This window comes from Asparagus officinalis, chromosome 3 (assembly GCF_001876935.1).
Source record: "Asparagus officinalis chromosome 3, Aspof.V1, whole genome shotgun sequence".
NCBI lineage: Eukaryota > Viridiplantae > Streptophyta > Magnoliopsida > Asparagales > Asparagaceae > Asparagus > Asparagus officinalis.
This window is the reverse complement of record NC_033796.1, coordinates 8,614,647-8,633,357: the sequence shown is the minus strand read 5'-3', so window position 1 is coordinate 8,633,357 and position 18,711 is coordinate 8,614,647. Positions and strand designations below refer to the sequence as shown.

Below are 18,711 nucleotides of genomic sequence, written 5' to 3'. Positions count from 1 at the left end.
CATCTCACAAGCAGTGTGAGCCATTGCTCTATATTCGGCCTCTGCACTAGATCGTGATACTACATCTTGTTTCTTGCTTCTCCAAGTCATAAGATTACCTCCAACAAAAGTATAAAATCCTGAGGTTGACTTCCGGTCTCCCATGCCTCCTGCGTAGCCAGCATCAGAGAAAGCCGAAATGTGAGTATGTCCATGCTTCTTATATAACAATCCTTTGCCAGGGCAACTCTTGACATATGCCAAAATCTTCAGAGCTGCTGTCCAATGAACCTCTCTAGGTTTGTGCATAAACCTGCTCAATACACCTACTGCAAAAGTAATATCAGGTCTGGTAACTGTCAAATATATTAGCTTCCCAATTAGTCTTCTATATCGTCCAACATCATCTAGGAGAGAGGTATCATCACGCCATAAATCAACATTTGCCTCCATTGGAGTGCTTGCAGGTTTGCATTCCAAGAGACCTGCTTCTTCTAGTAAATCTAGCACATACTTCCTTTGGGACAACAACATGCCATGTTTTTGATATGCAACTTCAATCCCAAGAAAATACTTTGGCTTTCCCATGTCCTTAGTGATAAAATGACGGTTTAGATACTCCTTAGTCTCAGTTAAGGCAATAGAGTCACTCCCAGTCAGCAGAATATCATCAACATATACAGCTAAAATAACCAAACCAGTTGTTGTGCATCGAAGAAAGACAGATTGATCAGACTGACAACGTTAGAAACCAACATTAGAAATAACCTTGCTGAACTTATCAAACCAAGCTCGAGGATTCTGCTTTAACCCATAGATGGATAATATTCTCCCCCTGAGCAACATACTCATGAGGTTGCTCCATATAAACCTCCTCGTCCAAATCACCATAAAGGAAAGCATTCTTCGCATCTAGTTGGTGCATCGCCCAATCCATATTAATAGCCAGAGAGAAAAGAATTCTGATGGAGTTGAGACGAGCAACGGGAGAAAAGGTTTCAAAATAGTCGACACCATATATCTGGGTATAGCCTTTCGCAACCAGGCGAGCTTTATAACGGTCAACAGACCCATTGGGGCGATATTTTAGGATATACACCCATCTGCAACCAACCATAGTCGCTCTAGTAGGAAGAGAAACCAAGTCCCAAGGCCCTCTAGAAAGTAGCGCATTTATTTCCTCATCCATGACCTGCTTCCAAGGTTATCGATAGCGGATAGCGTCGCGTAGCGGTGAGGCATCGCTAAGGCTATTTCGGGTTATTGTGGCAAAATAGCGGTAAAAAACGCAAAGTCAAATAGCGGTCTAATTTAGATATGTATAAATACTAAAAAAGAAAAATCTAAGAAATCTAAAAATACATATTGGATGATTTAAAGAGATCCTAAACATGAATAGACATGTAACCATCACGTAATATCGAAGATGACTGGAGGAGTCAAAAAGTCGTTGTCTTCGAGAAGAAGAGCTTAGCGGTGACAGGACTGCCCTAAGAGGAGCTCACGGTGAAGGAATTGAAAGGAAGTATCAATGTAGGTGTCAAAGGCTATGAGAGGTGACGGGAGTATGCTGAAAATCATAGGAGACGGTGGAATACAATGGTCAAGGGTTGAGTTTAATTTAAAAAAAAATAAGCCTCAAATCGCTTTTAAATAGCAGTCAAAAAGCAAAATTCGAATACAATCGCTCACTATTTACCGTTATGACACACTATTAGCCGCTTTTGCTCATATTCCGTAATATGTCAACGCTATTGCGTGATAGCGTAGCGGGCGATAGCGTCACGGGAAGGGACCGCTAACGCTATTAGTGCCGCTATTGTGATGCTATTTACCGCTATTTATAACAGTGTCTGCTTCCAAGCTGGTACTAACATAGCTTTCTCATATGACCTAGGTATAGATACAGTAGACAAGGACAAGGCAAACTGACGAAAAGATGGATTGAGACGGTCATAAGAGACAAAAAGAGATATAGGATATTTCGGGCAAGACCGTTTACCTTTTCGAAGAGCAATAGGGATATCCAAGTCAGAAGGAATAGAGGTCTCAACATGAGATGGATCGACAGCTGGAGATGAAGCTTCAGCAGTAGCAGATTCAGGGGCATGTACTTTTGGGCGGCAAGAGTATGTCAGTAGAGGCTTCGGTGCAGGAGCTACAGGAGCAGGTAATGGAATAGTAGTAGGAGCAGAAGAAGGTAGTGGTACCTGTGGACAGCCAATAGTAGTGAAACCAGACGAAAAATATAGGACATACTCAAAAAAGATAACATCAGCAGGCATAAAATATTTTCTGGTGGACGGATGATAATACTTATATCCTTTTTGAGTACGAGAGTATCCAACAAAAACACATTTGATGGATCTAGATGACAACTTATCCAAATCAGCAGTTAAATCCTGAACAAAACATGTAGAACCAAAGACACGGGGAATCACAGAGAATTGTTTTTTATCAGGATAAAGACAATTGAATGGTATTAAACCATCAAGGACAGAGGAAGGCATGCGATTAATCAAATAATTTGCAGTGAGAACAGCATCAGATCACAAATACTTTAGAATATTCATATGTATCATCAGTGTTCTAGCAACATCTAGAATATGCCTATGCTTCCTCTCAGCAACTCCATTTTGTTGTGAAGTGTGAGAGCAAGAAGTCTGATGAATAATGCCATTAAGAGCACAAAATTTTGAAACATCACTTTTCATATATTCCAAAGCATTATCAGTACGAAGAATACGAACAGAAGTAGAGAACTGAGTTTTTATTTCATTATAAAAGAGTTCAATAACGTGCGAGACCTCTGACCTCTCTTTTAACAGATAAAGCCACGTCATGCGAGAGAAATCATCAACAAAGATAATAAAATATCGAAAACCTTGCACAGAGGGAACACGATAAGGACCCCAGACATCGGAATGAACCAACTCAAAAACAAAACTACTATGTTTATCGACTCGACTCTGAAAAGTAGCACGATGGTGCTTACCCAGTTCACACGACTCACAACCTAAAGAAAAAATAGATGGCTGAATAGAAACTACCGATCTAAGTTTTTATAGTGAAGGATGACCCAAACGCCAGTGCCACAATAAAGTGGAGTCAGACTGTGATGCAACAAGGCCAGCTTCTGACACACTGTCGTCTAAATAGTACATACCTTCTCTCTCATGCCCCGAACCAATCTTCATCCCAGTTGCTAGGTCCTAAAAAACACAATAAGATGAAAAGAATGTGACTTTACAATTATTTTGTTTTGTAAACTTGCTAATGGATAATAGGCTAACAGGAAATTTGGGAACATATAACACATCAATTAGTTTTAAAAAGGAAGTAGCATGAACTACTCTATCACCACGAACTGGAGAAAGAGTACCATCAGCAATGCGGATAGAAGGAAACTTATCAGAAAGATGTAAAGATACAAAGTGATCCTTTATACCTGTCATATGAGATGAGGCTTCAGAATCTAGTACCCAGGGTTTGTGAGAAGAAGCTATGTAAGCATCCATACCTGAAGAGGATGCATGAGTAGCAGAATGAATATTCTGAGAGAGTTCTAGCTGGCGCAACCTCTCATAATCTGCCTGAGAAATCTGAACAGTAGGAGCAGTAACAGCTGGACCACCAGAAGTAGTAGTAGAAATAGATGAGTTAGTCGACTCTGTATCAGCTACCTGGGCCCACTGAGGACAACCAAACTTCTCCCAGCACTTCTCAGAAATATGATTGGTTCTCCCACAATGACCACACTGTCGTGAGTCCTTATCAGATTCACCTTGCCTCCCACCAAAGAAACCACGTCCTCCCCCTGAATCACGGCCACGATCACGACCACGACCGCGGCCTTTGCCTCGATTAGAGAACATGGCAGACTGATCCATCGTAGGTGGAGATGGTGTAGTAGTATCAGAAGTAATACCAGTAGAGACTTGCATGACTCTGGAGAATGTAGCAGTCAGTGAGGGAATTGTATCTCCACCCAATATCTGTCCTCTCACCTGGGACTGTAAAGTTCAACCCAGAAAGAAATTTAGATACTGCCAGATCACGACGATACCCTAATAGCGTCGCTGCATCAGCTACTGCAGGCTGATGCATCTCTAGTTCGTCTATCAGTCCCTTCAATTCACCAAAGAATTCCGGAACTGACTTATCTCCCTGTTTGAGCGCAAACAGTCGTTCATAAATTTCAAATACACGAGAAACATTCTTTTCGTTCCCGTACATAATCTTTAGGCTGTCCCACATCTCCTTCGCAGTGGTTAAAAACATAACGCTGCTACTGATCTGTGCTTCCATACTGTTGAGAAGCCAAGTCATAACACAATAATCAGATGAGAGCCATGAATTGTAGGTGGGATCTGTGGTTGGTGGTGGAGATGCAAGAAGATGTGGTAGTTTGCTCTGAGCGCCAATGAAGATGCGGAAAGCTTATGCCCAGAACAGATAGTTTGCACCATTTAATTTAATAGTAGTCCCCAAGACTACCTTGGGCGCAGAGGTCTCACCAGCAATAATAGGAGTAGTAGAGGAGGAGATATCCGACATCGGAGTAGTAGTCATTTTTTATTTTTGAGCAACAATAGAAGACAAATAGTAGTCAAATAGGCAGATTAGTAGTAGAGATCAATTTTCGAAACATAAACTAAGAGCAGATCAGGAGCAGGATTAGAGGCAGAATGGTAGATAGTCATGCCCTCACGCTGCGTAGGCGAGATCACCTGAGGGAGAGAGCCTTGACTTTTGTTTGCACAAAGGCTCAATTTTTATATTCTTGTTTCTCGAAGGAAACAAGAATAAAAGTGAAATATCTCAACAACGTGAGATAGACACTCTTCCTCTCATCAGTTCTATGACTGAAATGTCGAGGCTTCCTCTCATCAGTTCTATGACTGAAATGTTGAGGGATACAATCGTCCTCTCATCAGTTCGAAGACTGAGATGTCGAGGGAATAGGCAACACGATGTAGGGGGCACTGTAGCACGACACTGTAGCGGCGGTGGTACTGTATCAGCGGGCGGCGGCACTGTAGCAGCAGGCGGCGGCTAGGGTTTTTGAATGAAGATTTGTGACGGCTAGGGTTTCATGCTCTGATACCATGTAGAGAATAGAGAAAACCCTAATTGTTTTATTGAGAATAACAAGAGAGATATATATAGCCATACAAATAGGGTTAAGGTTAACGGGTAACATCCCATTAACCCAATACCCAATATTTAACTTAACACATTTGAATGTGCATCACAAGGTTCACATCCCTGGTTCCTTTTGGCTTTCATCTTTGGCGATGATTTGAGGGTGATGTCTACTTCAATTGTTTGTCTTTTGATTAACTGATCCCTTGGGTTGAAGAAAATTTGTGTTGTGAAAAAGAAGTTTTCTTTTTCTCTTTTGGAACTACGGATGGCGGCAAGTGAAGCATTAGAAACAATGCATTCTTAACCTAGAAAGTCACAGTGGTGAGTTTTCATCTTTCCATAGTTAGATCACCACTCTCAAGTCTCTTGAAAAAAAATCTAACTCCTTTTATTTCCAAATATACTTATTTTGGGACCTATGCAAGAAAAGCAACTTCAAATAATGGAAAATGATTTATTTTTCTCCTTATATTACAGTTACATCATGACATTGAGGTGAAAAAAGAATGTGGAGCCTTTCTTTCACAGAGAATGTTATTTTGCTTTTATAGGTGGAAGTTGTCCTTGGACGAAAGAAGAGATCATGGCTAATGCTCTTTCGGGCTGGTAACTTGGAACTGCATGCCCTGCTTCTCTAACAGTTGCTAGCGTCAATCCCTCATATTCCTCAACATAACCTCCAACCTATAATCAAAGGAACTTGATTATCAGAGCTTTTCATTATATCCAACAAATGCTATCTGTTTTTTTTAATGTTGTTGATAGAGTAAATAAGAATTGTTGAAAGAACTTACTTCCTTGTTGAGATACCATGGTCTCCATGAGTTCTGAAGTGGTAAACCAAGCATTTTGATGGAGTATCTTGTAGATGTGATAGGAACCACACCACCAACATCACCACTACAAAAAATATTTTAATTCTTTAACATGATCCTTTATATCCAGCAGTTAAGTGATAAGTTGATCTGAGCTTGTTAGCTTTGGCGCCAAAATTACCTGTAGAGCCAGAAACTCATGCCACTAATAGTAAGCTCCTTAATGATAGGTAACACTATATCGGGTCTATCAATCCATCCAATGCCACTGGAAGGTGAAAAAGAAAGGAGAGTGATCGAGTTAGGAATAAACCTAATGCGAGTAAAGAAATTAAACATAATGGTTAATTGCGGATAGAGCCTGTACTTCTATTGTTGCAGATAAACCCCCTGAGTGATTTTTACAAAAAAAAAACAAAAAAAAACTCTTTTCAGAGAAAGAGTTTCATTTTTATTTATTTTTTTGACAAATAGACCTCCTGAGGGTAAAAGAGTCAAAACTTTTATTCAGGGGGTCTATCTGCAACAATAGAAGTACATAGGGTCCATCCTTAATTGGACGATAATACACGGGGTCGATCCACAATTAAGCCTAGAAATAATCTACCTGCACCTTTTCCATTCACGTTGCAATTTTGTGACATTTGCATGAAGGGCCTTCTGAACTGCAGGGTTGTTCAGGTACTTGTGTACATAGTCATCTGAACATGGGTCAAAATATTCCATCTGAATACGAAGCGAAAAGGGATGACTAGTTATGAAAACATTATTATAATTATTCTATTTACTGATTATATCTATTTACCGCAACTGCAGATGAAGTTTTTGAACCATCACAAACTGGAGCATATATATTGTAACAATCTATATCCCCATGTTCACTGTCTGCTTTGTCTACAGCATCGACACAGGTATTGGGGTAATCTTGACTGGTAAAATTGCAACTTGAACTGATAATGTTGTACGTCTCATCTGAGATTAGGGCATGGCTCCAAAAGAATGCATATTGTCCCATGTCATTGGAGATTTTATCGATATAAGCATTCCCAATCTGATTGCAACATCATTTTCCAAGCATTAGAAAAAATTTTGGGGTAGATTTGGGATAGATCCCTTGGAGTATCATTGTTTTGAAATTACTAGCCCTCTAGTTTTATCGTGGCAAATAGACCCATTGAATGAAATGTTTCTGATGCTTCATCCACAGAGAGAGAAAATTACTTTTCGACAAATTGACCCATGAGGGAAAAAGAGTCAAAAAATTCACTCAGGGTTCTATCTGTAACAACAAACTTAAAGGGGTAGTAAGTTAAAAACAATCAAACTCCAGGGAGTCTATCTGCTAGTAACCCCAAATATATATGACTTATCCTAACAAATTCAACAATTTACTTACAGTGACACCACAAAGGTTGATGACAGTCTGATTGGTGATCTTGTTATTCTGCAGGATAAGCTGTGCAAGTTCAGGAATGTAATGGCCTGCATAGCTCTCTCCTGTAATAAAGAAATCACTGGTTTTATACTCTGGGAATCTCTCCAGCCAGTTCATCAAGAATGCATAGTTATCTGCTGCAGTTCTCTTATCTTCATTCTGAGAAATGTCTGAACTTGTGTTTGAATAAGAGAACCCAACTCCTGTTGGTGACTCCAGAAACAAAACATTTGCCACTGAGAAGAAGAAAGAACTCAAGAAGTAAGTACTTAGATTGAAATAAATATACAGAATCCATTCTTCAGACATTTCCTCCAAGGGTGGATTGCAGATAGACCCTCTGGGTTCTATTGTTATGGATAGACCCTCCGAGTGAATTTCTCTGACTCTGTTACCCTCAGAGAAATAGAATTGTTTTTTGACGAATATACCTCCTCAGGGTGAAAGAGTCATGGGTCTATCCGTAATTAGGTGATAGTACAGGGAGTCTGTCAGCAATTAACTCTTTCTCCAATTTTTTCACCATTGTTCCATGCATAGTAATTTCTGCTAAGTGTTTCGCCGTTGCTATTTACCCTGAAGGGTCGTACTTCCTCCATGGCTCCGTAACCCAAAGAGGAGCATCCAGGTCCTTGATCAAGGAAAAATACAATATATAATTGGAATATTTCAGAGACAATTACAACCATTATCCAATAATAGACAACAGAATATTCTAAAGGGGTCATCAAGAAGATTACAACAGAGAATAAGACATTGGTCAAATAGCACTAATCATAGCCTATAGATATTACTAGCCAAATTTGTTTTATGTATGACAGAAAAGAAAGAAAATTGAAGAAGAGTATGTTTCTTCATAGTGCTTTGTTTGTGTACCTTGTTTCATTTTTGGGAAAATTGCTTGGAGGAACTAAATTTAATTGGGTCATGCATCCCCACCCCGCAACTAGAGTCAACCACTTGTAAGCACCTTCACCCAAGTTTTCATGCTTTTACACCCCAAATCCAACATTATATATGTACTTTATAATGTATTTTTTAGCATTGCTCATTTTACCCTTTGTACTCATTTCAGATTGGGGGTGTGTAGGCTAGAGAGGTTTTTTGTCTTATTGGCCAGCAAAGCAAGCCATCATCAAGTCGGAAGTCACTTCCGCTCGGGGGTGTACGCTGGAGAGGTTTTATGGAGGGAAAAGGGAAAATTGGAGGGAAAAATCTACTAAGTTCCCTCCAAAATAATGCATGCCTCATATCAATGTAATATATACTCTTCTCTCTTTAGATCTACTCCTAAGACCTTCAACAACCTTCAACAACCATTTATATTCTTAACTTTTTACTCTTAATTTCTTCAACAACCAAAATAGAAGATTCTTTAATGTGTGTGATTTTATTTAACAGTAAAACAACCCTCATTAAAGTCAATTCGGCAACAAGTTTAGCTAAATTGAAGATGCAAGCTGCAGAGAATTTTAGAGTACCATACGAAAGCTTGTTGATAAGTTACTCTATCGAGAAGTTTCCCAATGTCTCGTTTGAGTTTTCAAAAGATAAAGATATTCTCAACATGATAGATTATCATCGTTCAATGGGGTTAAATACGGTAACCATGACTATTACTAAAAGAGATGAAGGACCCACCCATGCCATAGGGACAGAAACAGAGCTTAAGTAAGTATTTAAAAGTATATTTTCAGGTTTTGGATACACGTGATATATTACGTCATATATGTGACCTGAAGACATCCAACGTAATATATTGACTTTATTTGTGACATATTGACTTTATTTGTGATATGTATGTCTTATATGTGCTGGTAAGTATTACACATGACCTATATGTGACCTTTACATTCAACTTGCAGTGTTTCTAATGTAAGCTCACAGTCATCAGAGCATATCGAGGAACCTTATGAGAGGATCACAATCGAGGAATCAGAGAGGATCCCAAACAACAACCCTCAAGGAGAGCATGTGTGGATGATGAACGACGTAGTAAGTGACTCATCACAGATCCCAGCATGGTGGCACGAGGTAATTACTGGAAAAGTGCAGCAATTTAAAAGTGCAAAAGAAGTTAGAATGGTTCTTATATACTACTCTATAGATAAGAAGTTTGCTTTTAAATATGTTAACAATGAGCCAAAACGTATTCGTGCTATTTGCATGTTCAGAAAAGAAACAAAATGCCCGTGGTTGCTTTTCGCTTCACCATTAAGCCATGTGTCGACCTTTGCTATAAAAAATTTTGTTCCTCAACATGCATGTGGACAACATAACAGCACAGCTGGTCACTTCAGAGCATCAAGAAGGTGGATTTCGAATATGCTATAATCAATTATGACTTTTGAGTGTTACATGTGATAGTTAGATCTTGTTCATCATTTAACAAGTTATTTGTGATTTAACCAATATTTTTAGGTACCAAATAAAGGTGATGGAAACAAACCCAGGCAGTGTCTTCACCATTGAACAAGAAGATGGGAGATTCAAATATTTATTTGTGTTGTATGGTGCATGCATACAGGGGTTTCTCAAGGGATGTAGGCCATTGCTCTTTTTAGATGAGACTTTTCTGAAGAATCGTTACAAAGGGATCTTATTAGGTGTGACTGCTTATGATGGTAATCAAGGCATATTTTCACACACATTTTGCGTTTGTGACCAAGAAAATGAAGCAAATTAGAGTTGGTTTATTCATTGATTGTGGTATATTTTGTACAATCGAACATAACCATACAATCTACCCCATCCTCTAGTAATTTTGTCAGATACCGACAAAGGAATAAAACAATCTTTAAAAGATATATTTCTAGATACGTACCACTCTGGATGTGTACTTCATATTGTTGAGAATTATAAATTAAAGCTTAAAGAGATGGATTTTGCCTTAAGTGCTGCTTAACGTATTTTAAAATTGTTAGAGTTTGCTGCATACAAGTACACGGAAAGAGAATTTAAAGTTGTTTTACATCAGATTAGGATGATAGATCAAAGAGCATTCCAAGTAGCTCTAAGTTATGGTCCAAGTACTTGGGCGAATTCTGTATTTCCTGGTATAAGGTACGCCAAATATCATTACCATTACTTGTGACATTATGCTTTTATATGAATTTGAGTCTTTAAATGTCACATTTTGCTTTTATATGCGACGTTCGTCTGTTACGTATGACCTTTACTTGTCTCGTGTGACACTACGCCATTACATGTGACACTTAGCGGTGACCTGTGATCATTTGTTGTTGGGTGTGACATTTGTTATTTATATGTGACACATGACTGTAATTTGTGATAGTGAATTTTTGTTTGATTCATAGATATGATCATATCACTTTCAATGTTGATGAATCTTTCAACAGTTGGATTCGTGTGGCGAGAACACTTCCCATTTGCGATATGATGGATCACATTCGTGTGTAAATTATGGAAAGGATGAATACTCGCCGCGAGATGACAACAAAATGAAATAGCTATCTATGTCCTAAAGTGGAAAAAATCCTCCAAGAAAATGTCACCAAGGGAAGCACTCTTGAAGTATCGCATTCTACAGCTGAAATCTTGGAGGTATCATCACAAAAATCAGTACAAATTGATTTGGAACACAAAACATGCATGTGTCATGCATGGGATATATTGCGAATACCATGTAAATATGTGTGTGCTGCTATTAACTTTATGCATAGAGATGTGTACCAGTTTTGCGATTGGTTCATGGTGACTGAAGCTTTCAAGAAAAGTTACGAACCAATTCTCTTTCATGTTCCAACTTACGTAAGCCAGATGTTACTAATGAAACAGTTAGTATTCTTCCCTTAAAGACGACAAAGAGACGTGGAAGGAACAAGAATAGACGTATCAACAACAGATCTGAGAATAGACGTGCATATTTCAGTTATGGAGGCGGGTCCATTGACACGTGATGTTCTTTATGACCAAGAGCGCCACCGATCCGCAAAGATAGATGCTGGGGAGGTAAAGTGCAATTTTATTATTTTCAATTATATATAAATTTCAATGTAGTTGATTGTTACTCCAACTTACGTAAGCCAGATGTTACTAATGAAACAGTTAGTATTCTTCCCTTAAAGACGACAAAGAGACGTGGAAGGAACAAGAATAGACGTATCAACAACAGATCTGAGAATAGACGTGCAATTCGATGCTCAAGATGTCACACTGAAGGATATAACCGAGTCATGTGCACTAAACCTATCCAAGATTAACGTTTCCTGGCAGAATACAAGCTCTTTTGTGACTGTAGTCTGTTACATGTTACTTTTGTCATTTTGTTGTGACATTTACTACTTATATGTGACGTATTACATGTTCGTGTTACTTTTATCATTTTGTTGTGATATTTACTACTTATATGTGACGTATCACCTGTTCGTGTGATGTATTACCTATTCAGATTTAATATGTTAAAGAAAAGATCACCAAGAAATTTAAAAAAAAACTAGTAAACTGGTTATCATTTACAAACAACGTTTAAACATCCAGCATTCATCACATAACATCCAACAAATGAAACAATTACATGTAGAGTCTAATATTTCCACTCAATCATAGGTACATCACTACCCCGAAGTACAAAAGATATTCTGGATCATCACTATCTAATTTCAATCGTAGCTTTTTTTATTCACGACCTTCACATATGATTTGAGCAACAAGTCCTGCTCGTAGCATATGTGACTCCCTGTGCAAGGCTTCAATGTTCATTACCTCCCTTCTCTCGAGGATCGCCTTGATAAAAAAATACGCATGTATGTCACAATCATATCTGTAAAAATATAACATAATACTTAATAACAGGATATGTAACTGGTAACAAGAATATAACACAGAGAATGTAAAAATATCATATAACAGCATCATACGTCACACAGAATATCAAAATGTCACATAAATACAACATAAATCACACAGAATACTAAACTGTTCCATAACATCCCTAAAAGTCACACAGTATACCAAAATGTCACATAAGGATGTGAATATATCACCCACAATGTCACTAACCCATGCAAGTATCACATGTATTAATAAATTGTTTAAGTATAAGAAACTTGCGAGCTTTTTTGCGCTCGACAAGGAATTGCTTCATATTCTAATGCTCTGAATGTCGACGTCTGATCATATCCACTCACCATCCTATCTAAAAATAGTTGGATGGTCAACACGTCTCTAGCTCATGCCTCGTGGTCAGCGGAGCTGTAATGTCTGCATTTTTGGCCCCAAATTAACCTCAAAGACATGCCAATGATCAGCGTGACATATCGGAATTATCAACACATCATTGCCTTCATCTATATGCTTCTTTATATAATTTTTATAGATATTTCGCTCATCCAAATTTGAAGCAGTTAGCAATCAAATCCGTCGAAAAAAGAAAAGAAAGTAAGCGGAAGAAAGTCAAATAACATATAAATGCAATATAACTCAAATTGTATTATGACCGACATTACTCATACTAAAATACGACGTGACAATAGCAAATTTTCTTTCCACATGGGCATTTTCTGATAGCTTGAACCATTTTCGAAGTCTTGCAACTATTGCTTCAACGGTCTAATGATTGCAAATGTAATAAATCATGTAAATGTCAAAAACTTGAGTAACACTGTAACTTAAATAAAAACTAACCTCATCCTTTAATCTTCCAGTTCCACCACGTAAAAGATGAAGCATATCATATATGCATATAGTTTGGTCTTCAACCTCAAAAACAGTCATCCTCCTACAAAATGTAGAAGACAATCAATGTATAAACGACATATTCAAATCAACACCAAAATATCACAGGAAAACACTAAATGTCACATACAAACAGTAATGATCATATTTTGCGTGTGTATGTCACAAACTTAATGTAACTATCACAGACCAAATATAAATATCACAGAATAACACTTAATACTTGTCAACTTTTAATATACGAAAATATTGAAGCTACTTGTTTTCTGAAGCCACTTGTTTTCATCATCCGATACATCGGAAACGTCATGAATAGTAAAATTATGGTAAAATCCTTCGTTGATTGTTACCGGTAGCCTAATATCAAAGTCTTGTAAAGAATGAATGCTCATATTCAATATCCCCAATAATTTTTTCTCTTCGGTTTTTTCCCTTCTCTATAATTCTGGCACGGATGTTCTCATATCCAGGTGTGAAATTACAAGTGGCTTCTCCTCATCCGTCTCCCCCTTGTCGTCGTCATCTTTCACCACAACGATACTAGTCTTTCCTTTCCTTTTTTTCTTAGACATTTCTGTTTGGAAGGGAGATTCTAAGAACTTGGGCTTCTTTGTTGTTCTTTGGCTCTTTGCCCGTAACCCTTGAACAAATTCTTTCAAAGTATCATCACTTTCCTCCCTTCTCTTCCTTCCCTTCTTCTTTTTGGGAACTTTCTCAGCTACTTTCACCTCTTTAGGCTGTATAAAGATCACAGTTAATGAATATATATCACAAAAATAGGATATGAATTTATATCACATGAGAAATTTATTTATCACAAATAATAAGCGAACATCACAAATAAACTGTTTACATCACAATATAGACAAAATGGCACAATATACATATGAATGTCACAAAAGGTAGACAATTGTCACAAATAACAGGGAACTATCACAAATAAGGTGTAAATATCACAGGAGAGTTACCCCCCGAAGTTCAATGCCCATGTCTTGGGTTTGATCACCTTCTTTCTTTGCCTCATCTTCATTCCCTTCTTCTTTCTCTGCCTCATCTTTTCTCTCTATTTAAGGCTGCATAAATGTCAAAACAATAACCAATTTATGTTCAACAAATCTTTTCTCAATATCTTTTTTCCTCATGTGAAACAAGGAAATAAGTTATTACCTCTTCTTTCTTTTGCCTGATATGTTTCTGTTCTGTAAATCTTTTTTTCAGTTTCGACCTTAATGGCCATCGTATCAACGCCGCGAGCAATAAGTTCTTGCTCATAGGCTTCATTCAACATCCAACTTTTCATAAGCTTCATTCTACATTAACAATAAACTAATAGTGAGGAAATATCACAAATAAGAAGATCACACATAATGTCATCAACAGTATCTATTTTTTAACTATTTTCTTCCTCAAAGGTTTTTCAGCCGTAACTTCCTCCTCTATTTTAGCCTTCATCTTTGTAGGCTTTGGCTTTATCTCCTCATGGACATACATCGGCATATCTTGCTCCGGTAAGATGTGGTTCGTAGCTTCTGATTTCTTCATTATCGTTGTAGTCTGCAACGAACCCATCTTCTTACCCTCCAACGTCCAATTTGTCATTGGTGGTTTGGATTCATCTACTCTTTTCGGCTCCTTGATGTTTAAAATCTCATAGTACCATAGCTTCAAAAAAGCCACATTCAAACAATAAAGTATAACATATTAGATACAAATGTCACACATGGGTCACAAACGTCACATATCATTAGAATATATCACATGTAGAAGACACTTATCACATAAACACATATTAACTATAAATATCATAATTAAACAATGAATAGCAGTGACAAATGTCATATATTAATGTGATATATCACATTTAAATGGCAAAAATCACATATAACAAGATAATATCACATACAAACTACAAATAAATAGTAAACTTAAATAATACAAATTAGATACAATTGTCACATATAAGTGTCATATATCACATGTAAAAGGTAATGATCACAGATAAGATGCAAATGCAACATATTACTTACAAATAACATATATAATTCACCGATAGCAAGGGCGCGCAGCCGCTAAGATATGCCTGTCCTTTCTTCGCTATCTTCGTAGCCTTGAAAGAGTCCCACAATTCCTTGTAGATAATCGTCGTCCATGGAAAATGATCCACCATATCTATCCGAGCCATATATTTGAACATATGTCGCGATGCATTCATTCTCACTATCGGAGTTCATATCATTGTGAGTTGGTAGAGGATTTGAAGCATAACAAAATTTAAAACATCCGTCCTCTTTTTTGACTTAACCAATTTTTCCAATAGGACCTCAAAGTAGTCTCGACCACTCTTGTATTGTGATTGTTGCTTCTTGTTGAAGTATGTGGTCCATATCTTATTCTTCGTATTGCGATTGCCTTCGGGTTTCTTCCCTTCATCATTAAACCGAGTATGTTTAAGCACCTAATTTACATCAAATGTGTACGCTTGTTTAGTCCCAGTTTGGCTATCCTTAAAAAAAAACTTTCCCGTGGCTAAATCCAGATGATCTAGCAGCAACATGATCGTGGCCTTGTCCGATGGAATTGCTCCAAAACTAACATAGTTTTTGAAATTGGAGACTCCATAAGCATTTCAATGTTCAGCCCTCATACGTGGAACAATTCCATCCATAAATTGATAATATCCACGTATATTGTAACAAATTCTGATATCATGCTTACTGTAAAACACAACACAAGAGATACTACATCAACTTAGGGTTCTAATGCAGATAAATTCACAATGTCAAACAAATTAAATCAACAAATGTGAATAATTGGGTTGATACTTACATCTCAGGCTTTATTGTAGCTGATTCAGATGACTGAGAAGATGAATTCGTCATCCTGTATTTTCAGCAGTGAGTGTCACTGTTCGGTAAAAAACGACTCCAGCAACGAGCTTACGGTCGGGGCGGGGGGGGCTTGTCGGTGGACGAGAGTCGACGAAGACGGTTCAAAGGTGAGTCGCCGAAGACGAAAACGACGAGCGACAGCGGTCCGGTCTTTGACGAAGACGACGAAGACGGTTCAAAGGTGAGTCGCCGAAGACGAAGACGACGAGCGGCGACTGTCTTGAGAGGAAGAGGATTTCGAAGAAGACAACGAGCGGTGGTGGTCTTCGACGAAGACGAAGTCAAAGAGTTGTCGGCGGCGACGGCCTTAAGAGAAAGAGGGTTTCGAAAGGGAAGAGGGTCTCGAAATCGGTAACAGCGTTCAGAAAGGGATGGTGGTTTAAATTGGGAAGGGTAATTTGGGGATACTTTTTGGGGTAGTGTGTTTGTACTCTGTTTGGGGGCTTGTTGCATTTTTTCTGTATAAGGGCTTTTTGGTTATGGTTCTTGGGATTCGGGTGGGGATGCATGACCCAATTAAATTTAGTTCCTCCAAGTAATTTTTCCTTCATTTTTTGATCAATAATTACCTCCATTGAGCCATAACATAAGAGGCATGCTAGAAGAATTCTGAGGAGACTCCACAAAATAATAGAACAATGCTCTTCCATGCTTAGGATCAACAGTGACATAACCTGCGTACTGATCGAAGTCTACACCTTTTGGTTGCCCTGGCAACTCTTCAATCTTATCTGTTTCCATCATACCAGCTTGAGGTCCAATGTAGACCGGAGAAAAGGACTTGGTAGATAACATCTCTTGCAATGAATCATATGACGAAGAAGTCGATGATCTCTTTGATTTAATGAGAGTTGATGATCTCTTTGTTTTAATGAGCTCTTGTAGTTTGTTTGCTTGTTGGCTTCATTGATATTGAGAAGAAGAAAGATGCAGTAGAAGACTATAAACAAGGAGAAGGTCTTCATTCTCTCTTTTGTTAGTTTGGAGTTTTTGTTAGAGTGTTTGGGCTTTATATAGAGTTTATACGTGAAGAATGAACAATAGAACCGTATGTAGAAGGGGAATTAGAAATTTTAATCATAAAACAGTGACTTGGTAAGCACAGCATGTTATATTGGTTCTTATGTGTGTGTTTAGTGGATGGAGTGTATTGATGTTTTCGGTGGTCTACTTGACTTAGATTCGTGTGGGTACAATGGAAAACTATTTGATACCCAATGCTATTGGAATGTTACCTAATTATATACTAATTTATGGGTCCTATTCATCCGACCAAGTTGATCAAATTTTTTATACAACTTCTTACTAGTCGAGTTGTGTAAGAAATTTAAGTGCGAGGTTACTCCTAAATAATTCTTACTTGTATTACAAATTAAATATTTAACATAAATCAAGAAAGGTATCCAATGTATGGCATGGTTTATCTATGTCACGTCTTGCGCCTACGGGCTCGTTGGCGCGTGCAAGCTGTAGGTCTACGGAGAGCAACTCGTTAGTTGGCTAAATCCACCGCCAAAATGCTAGCACTAGTTGTTTTTGGACTTTGGGCTTTTCTATTTGAGTCACTAACATTTCTTCACACTAGTTCATGTGAGACTAAAGTGGAGGTGTCACAATCACCCCACTTTACAAAGACGACGTTCTCATCGTCACAACATGACAATTGGCACATCTCAGTATTACTGCCAGGTGATGTGGACTCTAGAGGTGATTCCCATCACATCCACACAGTGTAGCACTTAGTCCCGTATAGCACTTAGCTCCAGACTTCTGGCTGGTAACTGTTCTGATACCATTTGTCACACCTTGGGTCTACGGGCCCGTTGGCGCATGCAAGTCTTGGGTCCACGGAGAACAACTCGTGGGTTGACTAAATCCACCGTCAAAATGCTAGTACTAGTTGTTTTTAGGCCTTGGGCTTCTCTATTTAAGCCACTAACATTTCTTTCTTCATACTAGTCCATGTGAAACTAAAGTGGAGATGTCACAATCTATATAAGAGATAATAATTAGATTGGTAATTTAACCAAAATACCTGAGCTAGAAGAAGTTATACATATATTATAAAGATACTCATGAAATAATCTTTTTTTTTAAATAGTAACTATTCTAAATTTTACTTCGAACAAAATTAACTGACAGAAAACTATGAGCATATTCCAACTATCACCTATATATTCCGACTATCACCTATATAGTAGTACAAAATTTTCAACATAAAGTATGCGCTTGAAAGGGTTAGCTAGAGTGCCCCCCCTGACCTGTCACTTTTAGGTGGTTTACTTTCATGTTCATTACTTCCATAAGCGTGACTTGATCAGCCCTTGATCATAAGGCATAGTTTCCTTTTTCCTGTATACTGTTTTTTTTTTTTTTCCAGTAGAACATTCAGGTGTCCTCAATCTAGGGAGGGACGGAGGGAGGGAGGGAGCGCCATAGTAGGAAAAATGCTTACATTTAAGGTGCAGAATATTACGATGACATGAAATATTTCAAGCTTCTGTAGTAAAAGATACAGATGAACTGTAATGATAATTTCACAACCAAAGTAGTCCATGTCTTAAACATCTATCGTTTTGCAAAGTGTCCGATGAACCCATCGCACATTTATAATCTAAGATGTCATAGTTTCCTTTTTACTGTATAATTTCCTTTTTTCATAAAACATTCAAGTTTTATATCTGGTGTCCTCAACCTTCAGAGGGAGGGAGCATGCACTGCTAGGAATTTTCTGGAAAGAGGGAGGAAA

General features: G+C 37.9%; 3 protein-coding genes across 4 annotated transcripts; 1 reads left to right on the top strand and 2 right to left on the bottom strand.

Moving 5' to 3' along the window:
• On the bottom strand, nucleotides 1,821-3,869 carry LOC109834580. The gene is made up of 4 exons (XM_020402616.1): nucleotides 3,273-3,869; nucleotides 3,146-3,191; nucleotides 2,577-2,995; nucleotides 1,821-2,189 (listed from the first exon to the last, which is right to left on the bottom strand). The coding sequence occupies exons 1-4, from the start codon at nucleotides 3,867-3,869 to the stop codon at nucleotides 1,821-1,823; spliced, it is 1,431 nt and encodes a 476-aa protein (XP_020258205.1).
• LOC109834579 (serine carboxypeptidase II-3-like) lies at nucleotides 5,662-16,757 on the bottom strand. The gene is made up of 8 exons (XM_020402615.1): nucleotides 16,532-16,757; nucleotides 7,901-8,008; nucleotides 7,339-7,613; nucleotides 6,748-6,993; nucleotides 6,550-6,668; nucleotides 6,124-6,210; nucleotides 5,922-6,027; nucleotides 5,662-5,811 (listed from the first exon to the last, which is right to left on the bottom strand). The coding sequence occupies exons 1-8, from the start codon at nucleotides 16,755-16,757 to the stop codon at nucleotides 5,662-5,664; spliced, it is 1,317 nt and encodes a 438-aa protein (XP_020258204.1).
• On the top strand, nucleotides 7,533-10,206 carry LOC109832868. Of its 2 annotated transcripts, none has more exons than XM_020400337.1 (4): nucleotides 7,533-7,638; nucleotides 8,453-8,634; nucleotides 9,243-9,411; nucleotides 9,799-10,206. In XM_020400337.1, exons 2-4 carry the CDS (start codon nucleotides 8,561-8,563, stop codon nucleotides 9,847-9,849), a joined length of 294 nt encoding a protein of 97 aa, XP_020255926.1. In that variant the 5' UTR covers nucleotides 7,533-7,638; nucleotides 8,453-8,560; the 3' UTR covers nucleotides 9,850-10,206. The 2 variants fall into 2 exon arrangements, with proteins under 2 accessions (XP_020255926.1, XP_020255925.1); XM_020400336.1 differs by having other exon boundaries at nucleotides 9,243-9,689; nucleotides 9,799-10,204.

What these genes read in the sequence shown, in the direction of transcription:
- LOC109834580 (XM_020402616.1), bottom strand. Translation starts at nt 3,869, where the DNA reads ATGGATCAGTCTGCCATGTTCTCTAATCGAGGCAAAGGCCGCGGTCGT. An exon ending in TATATGTTCCCAAATTTCCT is followed by an intron (nt 3,192 to 3,272) that starts GTTAGCCTATTA and finishes TGTGTTTTTTAG; the next exon opens with GACCTAGCAACTGGGATGAA. An exon ending in AGCATAGGCATATTCTAGAT is followed by an intron (nt 2,190 to 2,576) that starts GTTGCTAGAACA and finishes GGCTGTCCACAG; the next exon opens with GTACCACTACCTTCTTCTGC.
- LOC109832868 (XM_020400336.1), top strand. Translation starts at nt 8,561, where the DNA reads ATGGAGGGAAAAGGGAAAATTGGAGGGAAAAATCTACTAAGTTCCCTC. An exon ending in AATGCATGCCTCATATCAAT is followed by an intron (nt 8,635 to 9,242) that starts GTAATATATACT and finishes TTCAACTTGCAG; the next exon opens with TGTTTCTAATGTAAGCTCAC. An exon ending in CACTTCAGAGCATCAAGAAG is followed by an intron (nt 9,690 to 9,798) that starts GTGGATTTCGAA and finishes CAATATTTTTAG; the next exon opens with GTACCAAATAAAGGTGATGG.
- LOC109834579 (XM_020402615.1), bottom strand. Translation starts at nt 16,757, where the DNA reads ATGTTATCTACCAAGTCCTTTTCTCCGGTCTACATTGGACCTCAAGCT. An exon ending in CGTGAATGGAAAAGGTGCAG is followed by an intron (nt 6,211 to 6,549) that starts GTAGATTATTTC and finishes TTCACCTTCCAG; the next exon opens with TGGCATTGGATGGATTGATA. An exon ending in ATGAGTTTCTGGCTCTACAG is followed by an intron (nt 6,028 to 6,123) that starts GTAATTTTGGCG and finishes TATTTTTTGTAG; the next exon opens with TGGTGATGTTGGTGGTGTGG.